Source organism: Fusarium oxysporum, chromosome V (genome assembly GCF_013085055.1).
Source record: "Fusarium oxysporum Fo47 chromosome V, complete sequence".
In the NCBI taxonomy this organism is placed as follows: Eukaryota; Fungi; Ascomycota; class Sordariomycetes; order Hypocreales; family Nectriaceae; genus Fusarium; species Fusarium oxysporum.
In genome coordinates this window covers 1,018,498-1,036,534 of record NC_072844.1, presented here as the reverse complement: position 1 = coordinate 1,036,534, position 18,037 = coordinate 1,018,498, and the positions used below count along the sequence as shown (strand labels likewise).

Here is an 18,037-nt window from a genome sequence, read left to right as displayed (position 1 = left end):
GTCTATGGACTCAACTCCAAACCAACAACTTCAGCCTCTACTCATTCTGCTCATACGAAGCATTTTTCTTTCGCCATGTCTATCAACTACGTCACACAAGGACTTCCGGCCGCCCCAGAAATTTCCATCAAGACCGTTCATATGGCAGGTTTGCGTGTCGATGTCTATGGTCTTGATGAACTTCCTCCCAATGTCCCCGTTTCATGCCTATGGCTTCTGCACCCTCGTACCAGATCTCGAGAAACTATGAATGATATTGCGAGACGCACCATAGGAGCATGGGGCGCGCATGCTGGTAGCAACTCCAAGCGCGGCCTCATCGCCTTGGCATTTGATATGCCCAACCACGGAACTAGAAGGGTTAGCATATCAGCGAACCATCCTTGGAGTAGGGGAAATCCGACACATGCGCTTGACATGTTTGCCATGGTAAAGGGAGGCGTATTAGATATGAGTGGTCTTATGGACCTTGTTTCGGGGTATCTTGGTCTTGAAATTGATGGCCATGTGTGCCTTGGCTGGAGTCTAGGTGGACATGGTGCCTGGCAGGCCTTCTTTGGGGAGAAGAGGATTGATGCGGCTGTAGTGATTATTGGGTGTCCTGATTTCACAGGTGAGTTATTCTGGCTAAATGTGAAGAACGTGAGCTGATCAAGATAGGACTTATGTCTGGTCGCGCTGCTGGATCGAAACTCGACTGCGGCGCTGATTTTATCGGAAGCAAATACTTCCCCAAGGATCTTATTGAGATTTGTAGCAAACACGACCCCAAGGCTATTTGCTTCGGTACTGCGCCCATCCCATCTTCACTTTCCTCTGCCGAGCAGACTCGCCTGAGGGCTATCCTGGATGAGCGCGTTAAAGACAAGAAGCTACTCCTCTGCTCGGGCGGTGACGATGAGTTGGTTCCATACGCAAACACTAAGGAATTTTCGACGTTATTGAAGGAAGCCGTGGGTGAAAAGGGCTGGTATCGCGATGGTGGCTTGGAGGTGGATGATAGAGTATATGAGGGTATTGGACATAAGTTCAGTCCTAAGATGGTGGAGGATGCTGTGCAGTTCTTGGTTAATGCCGTGGAAAAGGGGCCGAGAGGCAAGGCACATGTTAGGGAGGGGGAGAAAAGTGTTCTGTAGATTTGTGGTATAGATATAGACACCATAGAGATCACCAGGGCCTAGCTTGCTCCTCGTCCATGACTTCGCTCCCGTTTTCCATCTTGAGGACTAGGCCACCGCGATCGCCATCTTCACTTGAAAACACACCTTGCCAAACCCCCCAAGGGTTCCTCTTCACTCTTTTCCCAGCAAGGCTCTCCCCTCGTCCATGGGGATCATCCCCCCACTCCCCTATCGCCAACGCAGCGCCCTTCATCGCCTCTTCTTTATCTTGATCTTTCGAAGATGCTGCCATCCCGGGAGGATCTATACCAATGAATGTGACTCGGTCGAGAGGGAAGCCAATAGCTGCGCAGTGCCCATCGACAAGTCTCTCTTTCTTAAAACCATGACTTACGATGGTGATGTGAGCTGGCCATCTTTTGTAGTGGGAATAGAAGAGCGTTAGTGAGAAGAAGACGTTGTGGTACGAATCAAGCGCGCGCTCTTCTAATAGCACTGCATCGTTGATATCTTCATCCTGTAACAGTCCCCAATAGTTGTTCTTGGCTGCGATGCTTTTGTAGCCAGCTGCTTCGGAAATTCTTGACTCTTTGCGCGTCGGTCCTCTATCATGGTTAGTACGTGCACAAAATGTTAGCCAGGCTACATACCCAGAAAACACCAAAACAGAACCAGGACAATTCTGAGCGAGGGCATCTACGCCAGCTTTAATATGCTGAACAAAAGTCGGGGTTTCGCCACGCTGAAAGTCTGCGATTAGCCATTCGCTTTCATCTTGGCCGAGTGTTGGGCCACCGAGCCAAACTCCGTGGCAGCAGACGATGATAAGATGCGACGGTGGCATGGCGGTGAGATGGAAGATGAGGGGATTCAAGACAGGCTGGGTGTAGAGTGAGGGTCTGATCATGTGATACCCAGTTCGAAAGCAAATCAAGCAAACAAAGAATTGAGAGTGTCTTGAGATACAATAAATCAAGTGGGTTTATGCTGTTCACATTATGGCACTGATGCTGCATGATAGATTGAGATAGACTTTGCCCCTCTACCCTGGTATTGTACATATAGATCCTACCAAATCTCCCCATTCCATTTCCCCTTCCAATGCATAAATCGCTTTGTGATAGTACATTCGCGTTATAGATATTCAAACAGCCCAAGTCATCATAAGTTTCCTTCCGTTTTCCTGTTAGCAGCCACCTTTGCTTCAAAAGGATCGCTGCTGTCCCTCGTCTTGGCCTGGTTTATCTCCAGTGCCCTTTGCTTCTCAGCCGCAGCGAGTTGATCTTTAAAGCTCTCCTTGGTGTCCTTCCATGACACACTAGATTTGCCTTTGCGCTTCTTTGACTCCCCTGCCGGTTGGAAGGGGGACTTAGTTGGGGGCTTGGGGGTCGCTGGATACCCAAACACTTGTCGATGGCTCTTGTACTTCATGTGCGGTAGTGCACGTCGTCCCCTAATATTGAACATGGCATCTTCATATTCTGTCTTGTGCTTCGCAGCCTGTGCCTCCAAGTCTTCAAGACGGGAGGCAATATTTTCCACGGCCGTTTCAGGCTTATCTGTTTCCTTCTTTGAGCTTTCCATATCCCTCTTAATGGCGGCGATAGACTTCCGATATCCCTCTGCCTGTTTCTTATGAAACGCAGCCTTCCTTTGCAGCTCTCTTGTCTTGACGGGCACTTTTAGTGGTTGGATAGGGCCGCCGTCGCGTACTTGGGCAAAGACCTTACTTCGTTTCGGTGATAGGTGGTGATGTCGTCTCGCCTGTTTGAACTCCCGTGCCTCCTCGTCTGTCAGATTTCTCTCTCGAGCAATCTTGGAATATCGGTAGAGTTGAGCTCTGCCAGGTCTCCTCGTACCTAGTTCTCTTGTTCGATGAATGCCTTTGAGGCTGAATAATTGTCGAATCAGGTAAAGACTTCCTGTAACCACTAAAGGACCACCGTCACTCTTCTTGCAAGCCCATGGAAGAGCACTCGCAATGTCAGGCGTTCCAGAGTATACATTACCAGGATCGATTTGCTTCGTCTTGGCGTATTCGGCACCGAATGAGGCGGGTAAAGGCTGAGGATCATTGGGACCTTGAGTAAATTCAACCATAGCAAAGTTGTCCTGAGGCTCGACAAGGTTTTCCATCATCTTGAAGAAAGGTTTGTGCTTGCTTTGGGACATACCCATAACCCAAGTCACTGGCTGGTCATCTTTTCGTAGGCGTCTGTTGACATGTCTGCTCAATTCTGTGATTCCCAACATGTTGTGAGCACCGTCGACCAGAATTTCCCGTGGCTGAATACCAGAAAGTGGTGCGTTGACTTGAACTGTTTCCAATCGACCAGGTAAGAAAGGATCGGTTTCCAAGAGCTTATCCAAGTTGATCTCCTGCAATGGGAAGAGATGACGGAAGGCCATGGCTGCACACAAAAGATTCTGGACTTGGTAGCTCTCAAGCATCCATCTTGAGTTGTCGAGAGTTAACAGTAAAGGTTCACCCTTCCATGTGAGGATGATGTCTGTTCCTACTTCTCGAGCATGTTTTCGTAGTACATGGATGACAGAAGGCTTGTTAGTGTGGTCAACAATACAAGGAACGTTCTTTCGCATAATGCCAGCTTTGACCTTGGCAATGTGATCGATGGAATTTCCGAGGTACTCTTGGTGGTCGAGGCCGATCTTGGAGATGATAGTAACAGACTTTTGCTTCATGGCATTGGTTGCATCGGTAGCACCGCCCATGCCAACTTCGACGATACCATAAGGAACATGCATTTTGTTGAATACTCGGAATGCTGTTGCTGTTTCGAACTCGAATGGTGTTAGATTCAGAGGCTCCTGTCCGTGCTTGTATTTCCAACCAGCAGCAATACGATTGTACTTTTCTTCAACATGCTTCATTTCCATGTCGTACATTCGCGGATTCACATAAAGGCCATTTATTATGACTCCATTGTGCCTCTCTGGAAAGGCGGGGGATGTGAAGCTTCCATAACCGAGACCAGCGAGCTTGAACATACCAGCAAGAAAGGTGCATATTGAGCCTTTACCATTGGTGCCAGCAACATGAATACCCTTCCACTCTTGCTTGTCTGGTACGACACGGCTGATACGATCCAGGCCTAGCCGAATATCTCTGTAACCTGGTGTCCTTTTGCTAGCCAAGACCCGATTAATGCGGTTGAGGGCGAACTGGATTTCCTGAGTGGAAGACATGGTGAAGATTTAGGTGAGACGGCATCTCATCGGAGCCCGGCGCTGGGGAGGAGAAGTGCCGTATGAGGCTCCTGAGATGCTGATTGACTCAGACCCAGGGGATATTGGCGTATTTGGTGATGATTATGAGTTGAGTTTCGTTATAGTCGCCACGACATGAGTGAGACTACTATGTCCATTATTTTTCACATTGGGGCAATTCATGTCGACATGGGGTGGGGTGTTGAAAGCCACACTCACCCGCTCTCCGAACGCCGATGAAGTGGTCTGATGTGGCTCTGTGGCTGTGCAGTCTTTGATCTGTTCGGCGGATGGTCAGATGTGGTCTGTTAGTGTTGATTGGCTGAAGCTAGTCGTCCACTAACAGTCCTTATCGCGACACGTTAGAAAGCACTATCAGACGCGCACGCGAACTGAACGCCCTGGGCTCTAAGCCTCAAGAGCTCTAGGCCCTCTGATTGGTCATCTAATTTTGTCGCAGTCTCCCTGGGAGCTGCATCTTGGAACCCCCCGCACCCCTTTGCTCGTTGCCCACTCCGTTCTTTCATCCTCTCCACTGGTTAATTACCCGCTTCACGCTTCACGCATTTGTCGTCTGGCTTTTATTAACCTTGCTACTCTAGGCAGCATCGTCATCACTGTTCATCGACTTTTCATCAATGATAACAATTTCTGGTCTTTGCAATCATTACGACTTAATTCTTTGATTACTTATTTCACTGTTTTCGCTCGTTTTCGTCATTCACTTTCCACTAAATCAGCCATGGGCCTCCCGTAAGCGCATCCTTGTTTTTTTCTACCCGTCCGTTACCTTCGTTGCCATCGCGCCAACGTAGTGATGCCCCGGTCGATCGATCTTGTCGTTGTCGCCATCGCTTCACTATATCAACGCAAAGGCATGCTGCAAATGTCGCGAATGCGCACATCCGTTGCTTGATAATGCGCGCTTCGTGCTTTGCATATTCGTCGCAGTAGTGACGGCCTCGTTCTCTCAACATCGTGCACTTGTTAACATTGTCTTGCAGATTGTTTGTTGCCCCCGTTGAGTCAGATCTCCCTTCCAAAGCTGCAGAGAAGAGCATTGCGACGTCGCCACCCCGCTCCGCCATTCGCCGCAATATACGCACGGAACGAATTGAACGCCGCGCCGCGCATCGCCGTATTTTCTCAATTCGCGACCGCTTAAATGATGGCTCGCTACAACAGTCCGGCACTTTGACCGGCCGAGATGGTCGCTCTGTACCATGGGCTGAAGCTGGATTCCCACCTGATTTAGAGACTACGAGAGGTCCTGATGGGCTGCGCCGAGCGAGACCGTTTCGCGATGTTCTTAGAGAGATGGCTAGATCGGATGATCGCAGAAGGGACATGCTTGAAGAGCGCATAAACTCGCTGTTTAGGGATGGCAGCAACACACAAGACCGAAACAATACCAATTCACATCCATCATACGACGATTTGGATCTGGGCTGGCATGAGGGTCCTCGACCTCGCCCTGCAGTGGTAAGTTCTATCATCCATGATGTTTTATCCCAATTGTCCAATTCATATGCTTTTACTAACAACCAACTCAGATGATACCAGTGTCGGGGCTTCCTGGACGAGCTCCTGAAGAGAATGGAGCTCAACGGCAGAGACTTCCTTCTGTTGTAACACACCCCGTGATTCGCACAGATGACTCTGAAGAAATGAGCCAGCGCCGAGCTCACCGCTCGGCAATGCGCGAAGCTCTCCGTGCATCAAACAGGCATACGCGATTCGCACCTATGCAACGTGTCGACGGACTTGGCGACCGTGATAGGAGCCTCAGTCCAGAGGTGTGGGATACTCTTCTATCCACACTTACCCCTGACCCTCAACCACCTAGCGCAGGTTCTTCTTTTGCATCAAATGTTGCATCTCAGAGCGCCGGTGCTACATCAGGCACTTCTTTCACCACGCCCGACCAAGACCCTGATGCACTGGCTGACCAGGCCTGTGAGTCAGGTTGCGAAGGCTCCGAAACTGAGGGCCCTGATGAGACTCTGAGCGTCCTGGATCGAATTAGAAGACGCCGGGCAGAGATGCGACGTGTTCATGTAAGAATACCTGAAGCTGGCCAAGACGCCCCAGTTGATGGAGGCGCCATTCGGGATAACGGGGCAGTTGGTTCTGATTCCAGACAACGAAGATCCCCGGATGGACTAGTGCCCAGTGATCATCACCACAGGCTCAGGACTTGGCGCCGAGAGCGCTCCCTCCGATCACGTTCCGCCTGGGTGGGACACTTGTCCGTGGGCAACTCAGACGACGAGCAAGGACCGGAACGAAACAGACAAAACCGAGAGAGCTCAGCAACATCAGGAAGCAACACAAACTTTGAAGATGACTGGATAGGAATGCAGCGCATCGTGCGTAGCCTAGCACGACGCGAAGATATCCCCGATGAATGGTGGGCTGAGGCTGGCCTCAGTCGAACCCTACCAGGGGATGGGACAGAATAAAGAGGGCACATGGTACCAGTTTGCATTCGATTTGAAGCGGGATATAAAATACCGGGGTTACTTGCTACAGATTTGGTCAGATGGCGTTAAAACGGAAAACCGAGCAGTGTCGGCAATGGATTGTATCATAATTGTACGGTTGTTAACATTTTGGCTCGACAATGAGCAGGGAGAAGATCTAATGAAAGTTGACGTTGAAAGAACTCATTCTTCTGGACCGTTGCTTGTGCTACCACATACTGATATGATGGATAACTGCCGGGATTGCTGGTCCATAAAGCGGCCACGATTAGACGCACATCATCGTGAGATCCTGGTAGATCTATCTTGATGTGGCTTGAAGGGCCTTGTCTTCGGGACGGCTACGTGCTGCCAACTTGCGATATGTACAGCTACGGTGAAGAAATACGAGAACATAAGGTATCAAGTTGATATGATTTTCATTTGTCGTCCAATACTTGCTGCTCAGTTAGTGAAAGCACACTCCATTTGCCGGCATAAGCCTCCCCTGAGACTGTATAAGGGGTTGTTGAGCACGGCTGTCAACATGACATATCAAACTCAAAGATGACCCCGCGGCCGAACTATTGGTCAAGGGTGAAATCGAATGTTATAACTCATAAATTGAGATATATAGTATTGGTGAATGTCTCAACTGTAGTGTCTGTAGAGGGCGTGAAGTATCGTCATGGCAGCGTCACGTAATGCCGAGCCAAGCGGAGGCGCTTTGAACAAGAAATGAGACTGCAATTTCAGTTTAGTTTATGGTTCAGCTTATAAGGAAAACAAGAAAAGAGAGTCTCCGTGCACGATATTGATCGACGGCGAGATACGATATATTTCCCTCCTCGGCATTGACGCCTTGTAACTTAACTCTATCAAGCAAGTCAAGTCAAGTTGAGTTACCTGCTGGGATGATATGAGACGCATTAGTGGCTTCGAGGGTTGGATCGGCGTCGTCCTCGAGAGCAAGGTATTTCGATTGGGCTGTTGGTCGTTGCTGACAGGGAAAGACATAACTTGACTAGTATTTGAGGCGTCGGGGAGCTGGCTGAAAGAGAATAACCCGGATGGCTATAGAGTTTGTGTGACGGATGAGTTTCCAAGTTGATTGTTGACGGTGAGGCTTGTTTTGAAGTGTGGTAAGCATATTCGGCCGTTGTTGGAATTTGGAGGATGTAGTTCTGCTTTGTTTTTATGAATTCGGGTACTTTTGTCTAATAATAAGCGGAGATGAGATATGTCGTTGACTTGGAAGAGAATACCAGTATTGGGTGTGCCTGTGTCTGAATGCATCCACTACCTTGGCTTACATGGCATGGCATAGCATGGCATGGCATGAACATGAACTGTTTCAAAAGGTGGAGCGTTCCTTGTAAGTGAAGAATTCCAAAACATACTAAGAACTTTCTCTCTTGAAACTGGTGCTGAGAATCGATGTTGACATCATCATCGAGTCCTAACAATGAATTGTTTTTATAAGTCATTGCTTGTGTCGACTGGTCTCAAGGGTGGAGAATTGAATAGCTCGCTAGTGGGGGATGGCCCTGCAAGTTGAAGCTGGGCGTTGAAGAGCGCTGGGCTCGCAGGCGGCACGGGCCCCCCGGGCACCCCGTCACGTAGCACAGCTCAAGGTACCTGGACCGTCAGGATGTACCTTACCGACCATCACCTTACGGGGCCCCAGGCCCTGGGCCGATTTGGGTTGGGTTGCGAGCCTGCCTGATGAGTTAGTACAGCGAGATGGAGGTGAATCTGAGACGAAAAACAACACCTTCAGTCGAGTCCAGTCCAGCGCATGATTGATTGGAGATCAGTGGCTTTTTGGTCCAACTCCGAATTTCCACCCAGTTTCTTACCTTACTTTTTTTTTATTTTCATTTTTACTTAGTTACTTACGACCCTTACACTCCCTCTCTCCCTCTCTTAACAACAAACTCTCACGCAATTCAATCCCTTGCCCTCCCGGGTTATTCATCCTGTCCTTCCTTTAACCCTGGGCTGTTCTGTTAGCGACCGCACGAAACGAAACGAACGAACGAACGGACCTGGTCCATCCATTCCCCTCCTCGATCACGCTGACGACGTCAACCAAGCTTTCAACGAGCTCAACGACATTCGCCAAACTCGACGACAACAGCATTATTCCGAACCCGATCTCGTATGTAGAAACGAATTGCCCTGCGCCGCTCCGCTCCCTTCCTTCGATATTCGCCGGGAATGATATCTCCGTCTTGGTCTGAACCTTGTCCTTCCTCCGCCGAACTGCCTCTGCTTTCACCGAGGAGGCATTACTCAGCTTGCCACGGCCATACCAGATCATCATTGAGTTAGAGAGCACCTGAGAGATAATGCCCGAGCGGCAGTACCACGCCAATGGCCGCGCCGCCGTGGCCTCCCGCGAACGACCCTATACACCAGGAACACCTTCACGAAAAGACAAGATACGAGAAAGCTCTGCCCTTCAAGATCCAGGACTCAAGGACTACGTGCGTATATCCAACTACCGATATCACCGGTGCTTGATCCCGATCCCTGGAAAGTCGGATATCATGATAAGCGAGAGTAGCAGCAGGGTTTAGTAGAAAGTTGTCGCTAATGTTTACCTTTTCTGCTTTTAGCGTTTAGGTGAATGCCTCGGGAAAGGTGCTTTCGGATCTGTGTACAAGGCTTTCAACTGGGGAAATGGCGAGGCAGTTGCTGTGAAGCAGATCAAGCTCGCAGATCTTCCCAAGAGCGAATTGCGCATGATCGAGGTGGGTTGTTTCTGAGCTCTACCCTAAAGCTCAACGGTTTGTGATTGAGAAACTGACATGAGTGAGTGCTGTTTAGAGTGAAATCGATCTGCTCAAGAACCTTCATGTAGGAATCCTGGTCTGAAATGGTATCATATCTGAAGACTAACAAGCAGTAGCATGACAACATTGTCAAGTACATTGGCTTTGTCAAGTCCGTTGACGCCCTCAACATTATTCTAGAGTATGCGATTCCATCTCTAGTCTTGAAGTCATGGAACTAACAAACCTAGATACTGTGAGAATGGTTCTCTGCACTCAATATGCAAGGCATATGGCAAGTTCCCCGAGAATCTGGTTGGGGTCTACATGACGCAGGTCCTGCAGGGACTACAATACCTGCACGACCAGGGTGTAATACATAGAGATATCAAAGGCGCCAACATTCTCACCACAAAGGATGGCACCGTCAAACTCGCAGACTTCGGCGTTTCAACCAGCACCCTCGCTGGTGGTCAGGATAAGGAGGCACAGGTTGTCGGCACACCATATTGGATGGCCCCTGAGATCATTCAGCTCTCCGGGGCGAGTTCCGCATCCGATATTTGGAGTGTTGGATGCACGGTTATCGAGCTTCTTCAAGGCAAGCCGCCATATCACAACTTGGCTGCTATGCCTGCTCTATTCGCAATTGTCAACGACGATCACCCCCCACTGCCTGAAGGCATCTCTGCTGTGAGTCTCCCCGGTTGTATTCGGGGGTGTTTTTGCTGATCTTGCCAGGCTGCCCGTGATTTTCTCATGCAATGTTTCCAAAAAGACCCCAATCTTCGTGTAACTGCCCGAAAACTACTTCGTCATGCCTGGATTACAGGTTGTCGCCGAACTGAAGCACCTGTATCAAAAACACCAGCCAATTTCAGCGATGCTGTGGAGGAAGTGAAGCAATGGAACAAAGCTCTAAAATCCTCCGGACCAAGACTTCGACAATCGACAGGCTCTGATGCCGGGCCTTCGTCAAGATTTCTTGGTGGAACTCCTGCCAAGGGAGGTCTGTCACTTGCAAAACTACGTCCTGGCGCAGGAGCTTTCAGTAAGCCTGAACTAGCTGGTGCGTTAAAGTCTCGATGTCTGAGTATTCTGCCTAACCCTAACCGTATCACAGATGATGACAACTGGGACGATGATTTTGCGACAGCTATTTCACCAAGCGCACTACAACTGCCGCATCTCAAGCCACAAGACAACTTCGGTGGTCTACTATCGAGTGATCGTCTCAAAGCCTTTGCCTCAGTGAATGATGGAAGAAATGACAGTAATTCGTACGATGACGACTTTGAGGGCGAGTTGATGACAATAAAGGGGCCAGGCCACTGGCAAGACATCGATCCACAGGAGCAGACAATCAGACCATTACCGAAGAAGCCCACGAAATCCTCAGAGCCTGTGAAAACGCACAGTCGAAATAAATCAAGCTCAAGTAAGGTCGCTGGTGCAGGCCGGACCAGATCGCCGACAAAATCAAATCTAAATACCAAGTTCGAGCTTCCACCAAGGCCAGATATCATCTATCGGGAACAAAGTATGGAAGACTTCTCAGATCTATTCGTGGATAATGACAACGTCTTCACTCACAATGCGAATCAAGCTGTTAGACGAGTAAGTTGCATGTGTCTGGACCCCATGCGCTCAAGGCTCACAAAGCTACAGAACTCACGACAGACTGATGCACCACAACTCTTTCACCCATCTGATCTTACATCATTACCGAGGTCAATGCAGGAATCTGGCTCAGGTAGTATGAAGAAGAAGCCTTTGTCTCGACCATCAGTTCTCCCTGACAGGCCAATGCGACGAACACGATCATCGATAGAAATCCAGAAGTTCGCAGAAGATGACGACGAAGATTTTAGCGATGTTTTCGGACCTGAATCATCAATAGCGGAGAAAGAGGAGAGCGAAAAGGGGTCCGAGGACGGCGGTTTGATGCTCATGTCTCGTGTGTCGAGCAATTCCTGGCTAGGAGACGACGAAGACGAAGATGATCCCTTTGCATCGATGGATCCAGGATGGGATGAGATGGATCTGGAGGCCAACATCGCCAGAGACCGACATGCCAGGTTAGCCGAGAGGGTAGAGGACTTGGTAAGGTCTCTCAAAACGACTGAGGGTGAGGACGCCCTGGCTGAGTTCTCGGAAGATTTGGTAAGTTCTTGTCGCACTTGACACTTAGAACCGAGTTATTAACGTATTACAGCTTGCCTTGCTCTGGGAGAACAACGAGGTGAAGAATCTAATCATCAGCGCTCACGGGTTGTTACCGATTCTTGAAATTTTGGAGCCTTGTACCGTCAAAAGCAGGCAGTACATGATCCTGCAGCTCCTCAAGGTCGTCAATGCAGTAAGTTTTAGTCCCTGTAATATACTCGTGGCCTGCTAACCTTTTAGATCATCCTCGATGATGTGGAAATTCAAGAAAACTTGTGTTTCGTTGGTGGCATTCCCATTATTACCAAGTTTGCTGCACGACAATACTCCGATGAGATTCGTCTTGAGGCGGCTGCTTTTGTCCGGCAGATGTATCAAACGTCGACATTGACCCTACAGATGTTCGTGTCTGCGGGTGGTTTGAACGTGCTGGTCGAGTTCCTTGATGAGGATTACGACGTTACTCGAGACCTTGTTCTTATTGGGGTCAACGGTATCTGGAACGTATTTGAGCTTCAAGGACCAACCCCCAAGAACGACTTTTGCAGAATCTTCTCACGAAGCAAGATTCTATATCCGTTGGCGCTTGTCTTGCACCGAGTCTTAGACGAAGAGGGCGAGGACGAGCTTGGTGAGCTTGTCGAAGGACGAATCGTCAACATTTTCTATCTCTTCAGTCAAGCTGAGAACTACGTCAAGGAGGTTGTAGCAGATCGGCAAGTACTGAAGAGTGTACTAAAAGATCTACGGCGCATGACGCCAATACATCAGATCACAATGCTCAAGTTCATCAAGAACCTTTCGATGCTTTCGACGACGATTGAGTCGCTGCACTCAGCCGATGCTATCGAATTCTTGATCGATCTTCTGAGCTACAGCATGAAGAAGGGCCAGACACATTTCCGTGAAATATCTAATCAGGTTCTCAACACATTATTTAATCTCTGCCGCCTGAGCAAGGAACGGCAGGAGGATGCTGCTGTTGGTGGCATTATTCCTCTACTGCTGAGAATCATGCAGACCGATCGACCTCCGAAAGAATTCGCCCTCCCGATACTCTGTGACATGGCACACTCAGGGTCCAAGGGCCGCAGATACTTGTGGCAGAACAAGGGTCTCAACTTTTACGTATCATTGCTTACAGACCAGTACTGGCAGGTTACTGCGCTCGATGCCATCTTGGTCTGGCTACAGGAGGAAACAGCTAATGTAGAGACTCACCTTGCTGATGGTAACTTCACACGAGCGATTATCAGTTGCTTTAGCACCAACAGGGTGAACGCCTTTGATTCCAACCTATTGGAACCACTACTCAAACTTCTGCGCCTCAGCCCGTCAGTCGCGGCCTCGCTGGCGAAGCCCGAGATGTTTGCGGGCATTGCGCAGCGTTTGACTCACAAGAAGGCGGTTGTGCGACTTAACCTCCTGAGACTGGTGAGGACTATCATGGATGCTTGTGAGCCTGGCTTGGGCAGTGGCGATGGAACGAGATCCCTCAACAGCTCCCAAGTGCGATCTCTCATGGCTGCTATTCAGACTCTATCAGAGAAGGACTCGGCTGTCCTCGTACGAAACCTCGCTTCGGAGTTGGTGCGGTCCAACATCGAGCCAAGTGGAAGATCCGGCGAGGGAGCGTCCGGTGCTGTACCAAGTTCATCGTCGTCAAGAAGGCCAGGATCCCGACGGGGTGCAAGCTACACACCCCCTGGCTTACATTCGTCGGCGTCAGTTCCGCAGACGCCTACGCATAGGAGCCGTGGTAGTCTTGCGAGCAATACTTATATCGAAGTAGCAGCGAGTCCACGGCGAACAGCTGCTGTCGAACGAGAACGGGAGGGAGCACTATACAGGCCCCGAAGTAGGGATGGGCCAACAGGTATCCCCCGGCGTGTCAGCGGCGAATTTGTATCTGCAAAGAGTCGCCTCCCTCGCACATCGCTGGCTACGTCGAGTAGCTCCAGAGCAGCCATTGGGATCAGTGCCAACGGCAACAGTCCGGCCCTAAACTCCCGCAGCGATATTACCATGAGCGCCCGAAGCGATAGCAGCTTGAGCAATAAGGAGAACGTAGGCCGCGCGCCGAGCAGTCGCGATGGACTCAGAAGCAGAGATGGATTGAGCAGTAGAGATGGATTGAGTAGTAGAGACGGGCTCGGCAGTAGAGATGGCAGCATGGCATCTCCAGGGTTGCCAGAGGTAGCAGAACGAGCGGGCATAAATAAGAGACGGAGTCGAATGCCCGGAGAGCCCAAATGGACATGACGAATTGAAAGGAAACGAAAGGATGAAGACGAGAGATGAGCGGAACGCATGATATGAAGAGCACGATATGATAATTCAGGGGCTGTACATGATAGACATGAGGATGGGTAAAGAAGTAGCGAAACTGCGATTGCATGAAGAACAAACAGACAAGACAAAAGACAATAAATAAATGAAAGAAAAGATTATGAAGCAATTCACTTTGTCAATACTGCCTTGTTACCGACTTATTTTCATTTTGTTCGTTCCCTTTCCGCTCCTGCTTCCAAGCATCCACACAAACTCACGATATCACAACACAGCCCTAAAAGACATCATCAAATTATCACCGGAAACAGCAAAAAGGAATCTGGAGGGCCGTTGGGATTGCTCCCGCCAGGGCTTGAACCTGAGACCTGAAGCGAAAAGTGAGGTTCCTGCCCCGTCAGGGGTAGGATCCTCACTTTGAGCCGCCAAATTCTAATTAATGGGCAGGAACCTCACTTTAAGCTTCTATACTTTAGTAATTATAAAATAAAATACAGGTATCTAGGTATAAAGACTCCAGCTTCTCTCCTTCTCTAAGTTAAGCCTAAAGTTACATTACTCTTACATAAGTAGAGGCAAGTAGCACCCAACACCAGCAATCCACATGCTTATATAACCTATCACCAACCATCACCACTCGTCATCACCACCAACACCCATCATCACCGGCCATCACCCATCATCACCATCACCCATCATCACCATCACCCATCATCACCACCACCCATCACCAGCCATCATCATCAGCCAGTACTACCTATCACCGGCAATTATTAATTATCTGCAATGATAACTTAGTATTACCTATAAGGTAATAAAGCTCTGGCACCACTACTATTACTCTTTATTGCCCCTTTGTTAGACTGCTCACTACTTGCAGGTGCTGACATTGGTCCAGCAGTTATAGGGGATTTCATTACCTTATTTCAACATCAAGCAATAACTAATTGGCTTCCATAGCTCAGTTAATTATAGTGTTCTACTAATACTTTAAACCGAGTATCCGGAAGTGCAAGTCGGAAGAGAACAACAAATTTAATTAGGGGTTAAATAAATAAAATCATTAACTTTTATCACCTCTTAACACTATCTCTTAGTTATTCTACACAAACTCCATCCGCATCAATACCTTATACCCCAGAGGAAGCACTTTTATTACTTGCAACAGGGTGATGAACCTCATTCATCTCAACTTTAGCTCTCAAGAGTCCCTCCTTCTCAACCTCCTTCCCTTTCTTACCACCACCTGCTCCTTGCCCTGGATTAATGGTGGGGAATTTCATTCGGGTAGTCTTGATCAAGCCTTCAAGGCCTTTGGGGATCTTGAATGGTTCATTGATATCACCAACTCTGATCGCTGACGTGTAGCGGCCAGGAATAGGCTGGGGCTTGAATATCTCGTCTTTCGATACCATCTTCACTCCAGCCCGAGTGATTTGGCGTGAGCCGGGAGCAAAGACAACTCCAGCCCTGGTTGGGTGAGGGACAGGTGCGGGTGCTGGCTCATACTGGCTGTATCTGATGTTGAGAGCGGCCATCTTTACCTGGCGCTGCCTTTCTTGGTTCTTACGAAAGATCTTTGACTTTGACTCGGGGTGTTTTTCCCAGCCATCATTGTACCAGCCATCCGCACGCTTTAGGTGGTCATGTTCGGCACCAAAGCTTCCGTAGATGATATGTCTCACCAGAGCCTTGACGTGGAAGAATGAAGAATCTTTACCGAGTTGTTTGCAATACGGACAGGTTATGCGCTTTTCGCCGGAGGCCTCGAAGGCCTGGGTGACTCGTCTCACCCACTTTTGCTTCGGCAGGTGGAGCTTGGATCTTTCGTGATCATAGAGGTGAGTGACATCGTAGTACCTCTTATTCTGGCTAGGTATTAGTAGGATTGGCTGGGCACACCGGTGTCAAATACCTTGAGTTCCTGGCTAATTGTGTCATCATCTTGGCATTGAGGGCAAGGAACACCATTCTTTCTCAAATTCCGGTACTCGCTCATTGTGTTAGACAGAATGAGTTGCATAAATGCCTTGGCAGCCTCGATGTACGGGATATCTTCGTTGGCTTCGGGTTCGCCCTCATCAAGCTCTCGGTGGATCACACCATGACCACCAGTGTTGTTTATCTGATCATCCATGTCCTGCTCGGGCAGTTCTTCAACATCGTGGATGAATAAACCAGTGGTCTCATCCACCGCAGTAGGAGGTTCATCACTTGGGCTTTCACCTTCATCAATAGGCTCGGGAGCTGCTAAATTCCGCCGGGCCTTCTTCAGAACAAGTTCACCAAGGCGCGATCTCTCCAGGCGGCGTACGCGCTCGTTATAGTCGGTTTGACTCATCTCACGACGTTGATCCTGGACCTCCTGAGCAAGAAGAGCCTTGATTGCGGCTCGAAGAACCACTCGCTTGTAGTTTCGAAGCTCTTTGGCGGATGCGAGAGCCGGGTAGTTCTCGCCACCGAGCATCATTTGGCTCATCAACGCGTTGAGGGCTGGCCCGTGGATCTTTCTGGCCCTCTCATCGGTAAGGACGTGGATAGCCAAGTCATGGCCACTTTTAAGCATTTCCTCTGTATGGCCACCCGTATCACCGTCGACCTCATCTAAAGCCAGACCGCTGACATCTAGCGTGTCTTCCAACGATAGGTAGTACTTTTCGAGCGTACGGAAATCAGGATCGTGGTTCATAAGGGAACGTGCAGCGTCACCGCCAATCTTGCGAGTGAGATCGGTAGCTGCACGCCGGCGGAAGGAGTAGAATGTAAGATCTTGAGAATACCCAATCTTCTGGCCTCGAAGAGAGACGTATTGGGTGAGGGCAGTAGCTCTCATCGGTTCCTCAGTGACTTTTAGGCCTCGAGGGCTAGCGGCAAGGAACACAGGTTTGTCGAGGAACTCTGGCTTGATCTATGTTGGGTGTTAGCTATCACCTGTCTTTTGGATAGGTGGTACCCCTCACCGAGATATATTTGGCTTCGGAACTGAACAGTTGGTCAAGAGTTTCAATGCCATCAAGAATCCCGCGGCGAACAGCCATGGTCAAGAGCCGGTGAGGGACCGAGAAGACCATGTTTTCAGTGTTTTGGGGCGACTTGATGATGCATGTCAATGTAGAAGCCTGTACTGTTTTGCCCCTGGACTTCTCCGGGTCCTCGTAGTTGGTTTTCAGGTTTCGGAAATGCAGCCTCGCACTGAACTTGCCATGTTGTTCGTCCCGAGACAGTTCGATATCTTTCCATATCAAGAACGGCTTTTGAGGCGAATTCGCTGGTTTGTTATCACTTCTGGCGAGTGATCCCGGGCGAACAGCGCAGATTCTTCCAATGCACCAGGCGAGATCAGCGTACAACAGTTCCGTGAGACGGAACTGAAGCTTAACAGCTCTCACCAGAAGATCCAGCAACTTGAAGCCTATCACCAGCAGGACATGGCTCGACGAAGCCAGTGGAACAGACTGTTCGCAGGTGGCTTTCAGCTTGTTGTTTTAGGGCTGGCAGTCATGTTCGGTGCCAGACAAGTGGCCCCAGGTGATTCCCAGTACCCTCAGCTTCCGTGAGACTCATCAAAAGATTGTTTTCGTACAATCAAGTTCCACGACTGATGACAACAAGGTCGGCGTGATTCGTCATCGACAGGTGGGAACGACAACTGGGCGAGAAGATCTGATATGGGATATATCGTTGATGGGTTGATTGAAAATGGAAATGGTGATTGATGGGTAATGGGATACATCGTTGATGGGTTCATTTTGAGAATAAAAATGGCGGTTGACGGGTGATGGGATACCCGTACATCGTCGATGGGTTGATCTGAGATTGAAAATGGAAACGGTGGTTGATGGGTTCATTCACAGATTGTTCATAAGATATAAAGGCCATCCAGTCAATAAAAGTTTGTGATTATTAAACTGTAACATGTCACCACTACCGAACACTCGGATTGAAGTATTAGTACGACGCTCAAGCCGTCCAGATGTGATTGTTGAAGATCGAA

At 49.2% G+C, this 18,037-nt stretch overlaps 5 protein-coding genes across 5 annotated transcripts; 3 read left to right on the top strand and 2 right to left on the bottom strand.

Moving 5' to 3' along the window:
- The first annotated feature begins 18 nt into the window (after positions 1 to 18).
- FOBCDRAFT_33583 (Alpha/Beta hydrolase protein) lies at positions 19 to 1,152 on the top strand. Its single transcript, XM_031183507.3, has 2 exons — positions 19 to 613; positions 661 to 1,152. The coding sequence occupies exons 1-2, from the start codon at positions 76 to 78 to the stop codon at positions 1,134 to 1,136; spliced, it is 1,014 nt and encodes a 337-aa protein (XP_031039149.3). The 5' UTR covers positions 19 to 75; the 3' UTR covers positions 1,137 to 1,152.
- On the bottom strand, positions 1,152 to 4,328 carry FOBCDRAFT_292866 (uncharacterized protein; the record flags this gene model as incomplete). Its single annotated transcript, XM_031183506.3, has 3 exons — positions 1,152 to 1,726; positions 1,772 to 2,001; positions 2,319 to 4,328. The coding sequence occupies 3 exons, from the start codon at positions 4,326 to 4,328 to the stop codon at positions 1,168 to 1,170; spliced, it is 2,799 nt and encodes a 932-aa protein (XP_031039148.3). The 3' UTR covers positions 1,152 to 1,167.
- A 546-nt stretch (positions 4,329 to 4,874) lies between these two features.
- On the top strand, positions 4,875 to 7,073 carry FOBCDRAFT_222694 (uncharacterized protein). Its single transcript, XM_031183502.3, has 3 exons — positions 4,875 to 5,102; positions 5,354 to 5,831; positions 5,903 to 7,073. The coding sequence occupies exons 1-3, from the start codon at positions 5,092 to 5,094 to the stop codon at positions 6,809 to 6,811; spliced, it is 1,398 nt and encodes a 465-aa protein (XP_031039144.2). The 5' UTR covers positions 4,875 to 5,091; the 3' UTR covers positions 6,812 to 7,073.
- Positions 7,074 to 9,088: 2,015 nt separating this feature from the next.
- FOBCDRAFT_292863 (uncharacterized protein) lies at positions 9,089 to 14,186 on the top strand. Its single transcript, XM_059611813.1, has 9 exons — positions 9,089 to 9,376; positions 9,440 to 9,567; positions 9,644 to 9,673; positions 9,726 to 9,790; positions 9,840 to 10,281; positions 10,330 to 11,205; positions 11,257 to 11,751; positions 11,804 to 11,947; positions 11,995 to 14,186. The coding sequence occupies exons 1-9, from the start codon at positions 9,163 to 9,165 to the stop codon at positions 14,014 to 14,016; spliced, it is 4,416 nt and encodes a 1,471-aa protein (XP_059464862.1). The 5' UTR covers positions 9,089 to 9,162; the 3' UTR covers positions 14,017 to 14,186.
- Positions 14,187 to 15,860: 1,674 nt separating this feature from the next.
- On the bottom strand, positions 15,861 to 16,843 carry FOBCDRAFT_222687 (uncharacterized protein). The gene has a single exon (XM_059609615.1). It carries the CDS (start codon positions 16,730 to 16,732, stop codon positions 15,923 to 15,925), a length of 810 nt encoding a protein of 269 aa, XP_059464861.1. The 5' UTR covers positions 16,733 to 16,843; the 3' UTR covers positions 15,861 to 15,922.
- Positions 16,844 to 18,037: the final 1,194 nt, after the last annotated feature.

Excerpts from the sequence above, each read along its gene's own strand:
- FOBCDRAFT_33583 (XM_031183507.3), top strand. The coding sequence starts at position 76 with ATGTCTATCAACTACGTCACACAAGGACTTCCGGCCGCCCCAGAAATT. Across the intron at positions 614-660 it reads TGGGTGTCCTGATTTCACAG|GACTTATGTCTGGTCGCGCT; the intron begins GTGAGTTATTCT and ends TGATCAAGATAG.
- FOBCDRAFT_222694 (XM_031183502.3), top strand. Across the intron at positions 5,832-5,902 it reads CTCGACCTCGCCCTGCAGTG|ATGATACCAGTGTCGGGGCT; the intron begins GTAAGTTCTATC and ends CAACCAACTCAG.
- FOBCDRAFT_292863 (XM_059611813.1), top strand. The coding sequence starts at position 9,163 with ATGCCCGAGCGGCAGTACCACGCCAATGGCCGCGCCGCCGTGGCCTCC. Across the intron at positions 9,674-9,725 it reads ATCTGCTCAAGAACCTTCAT|CATGACAACATTGTCAAGTA; the intron begins GTAGGAATCCTG and ends AACAAGCAGTAG. Across the intron at positions 9,791-9,839 it reads GCCCTCAACATTATTCTAGA|ATACTGTGAGAATGGTTCTC; the intron begins GTATGCGATTCC and ends TAACAAACCTAG.
- FOBCDRAFT_222687 (XM_059609615.1), bottom strand. The coding sequence starts at position 16,732 with ATGAACCACGATCCTGATTTCCGTACGCTCGAAAAGTACTACCTATCG.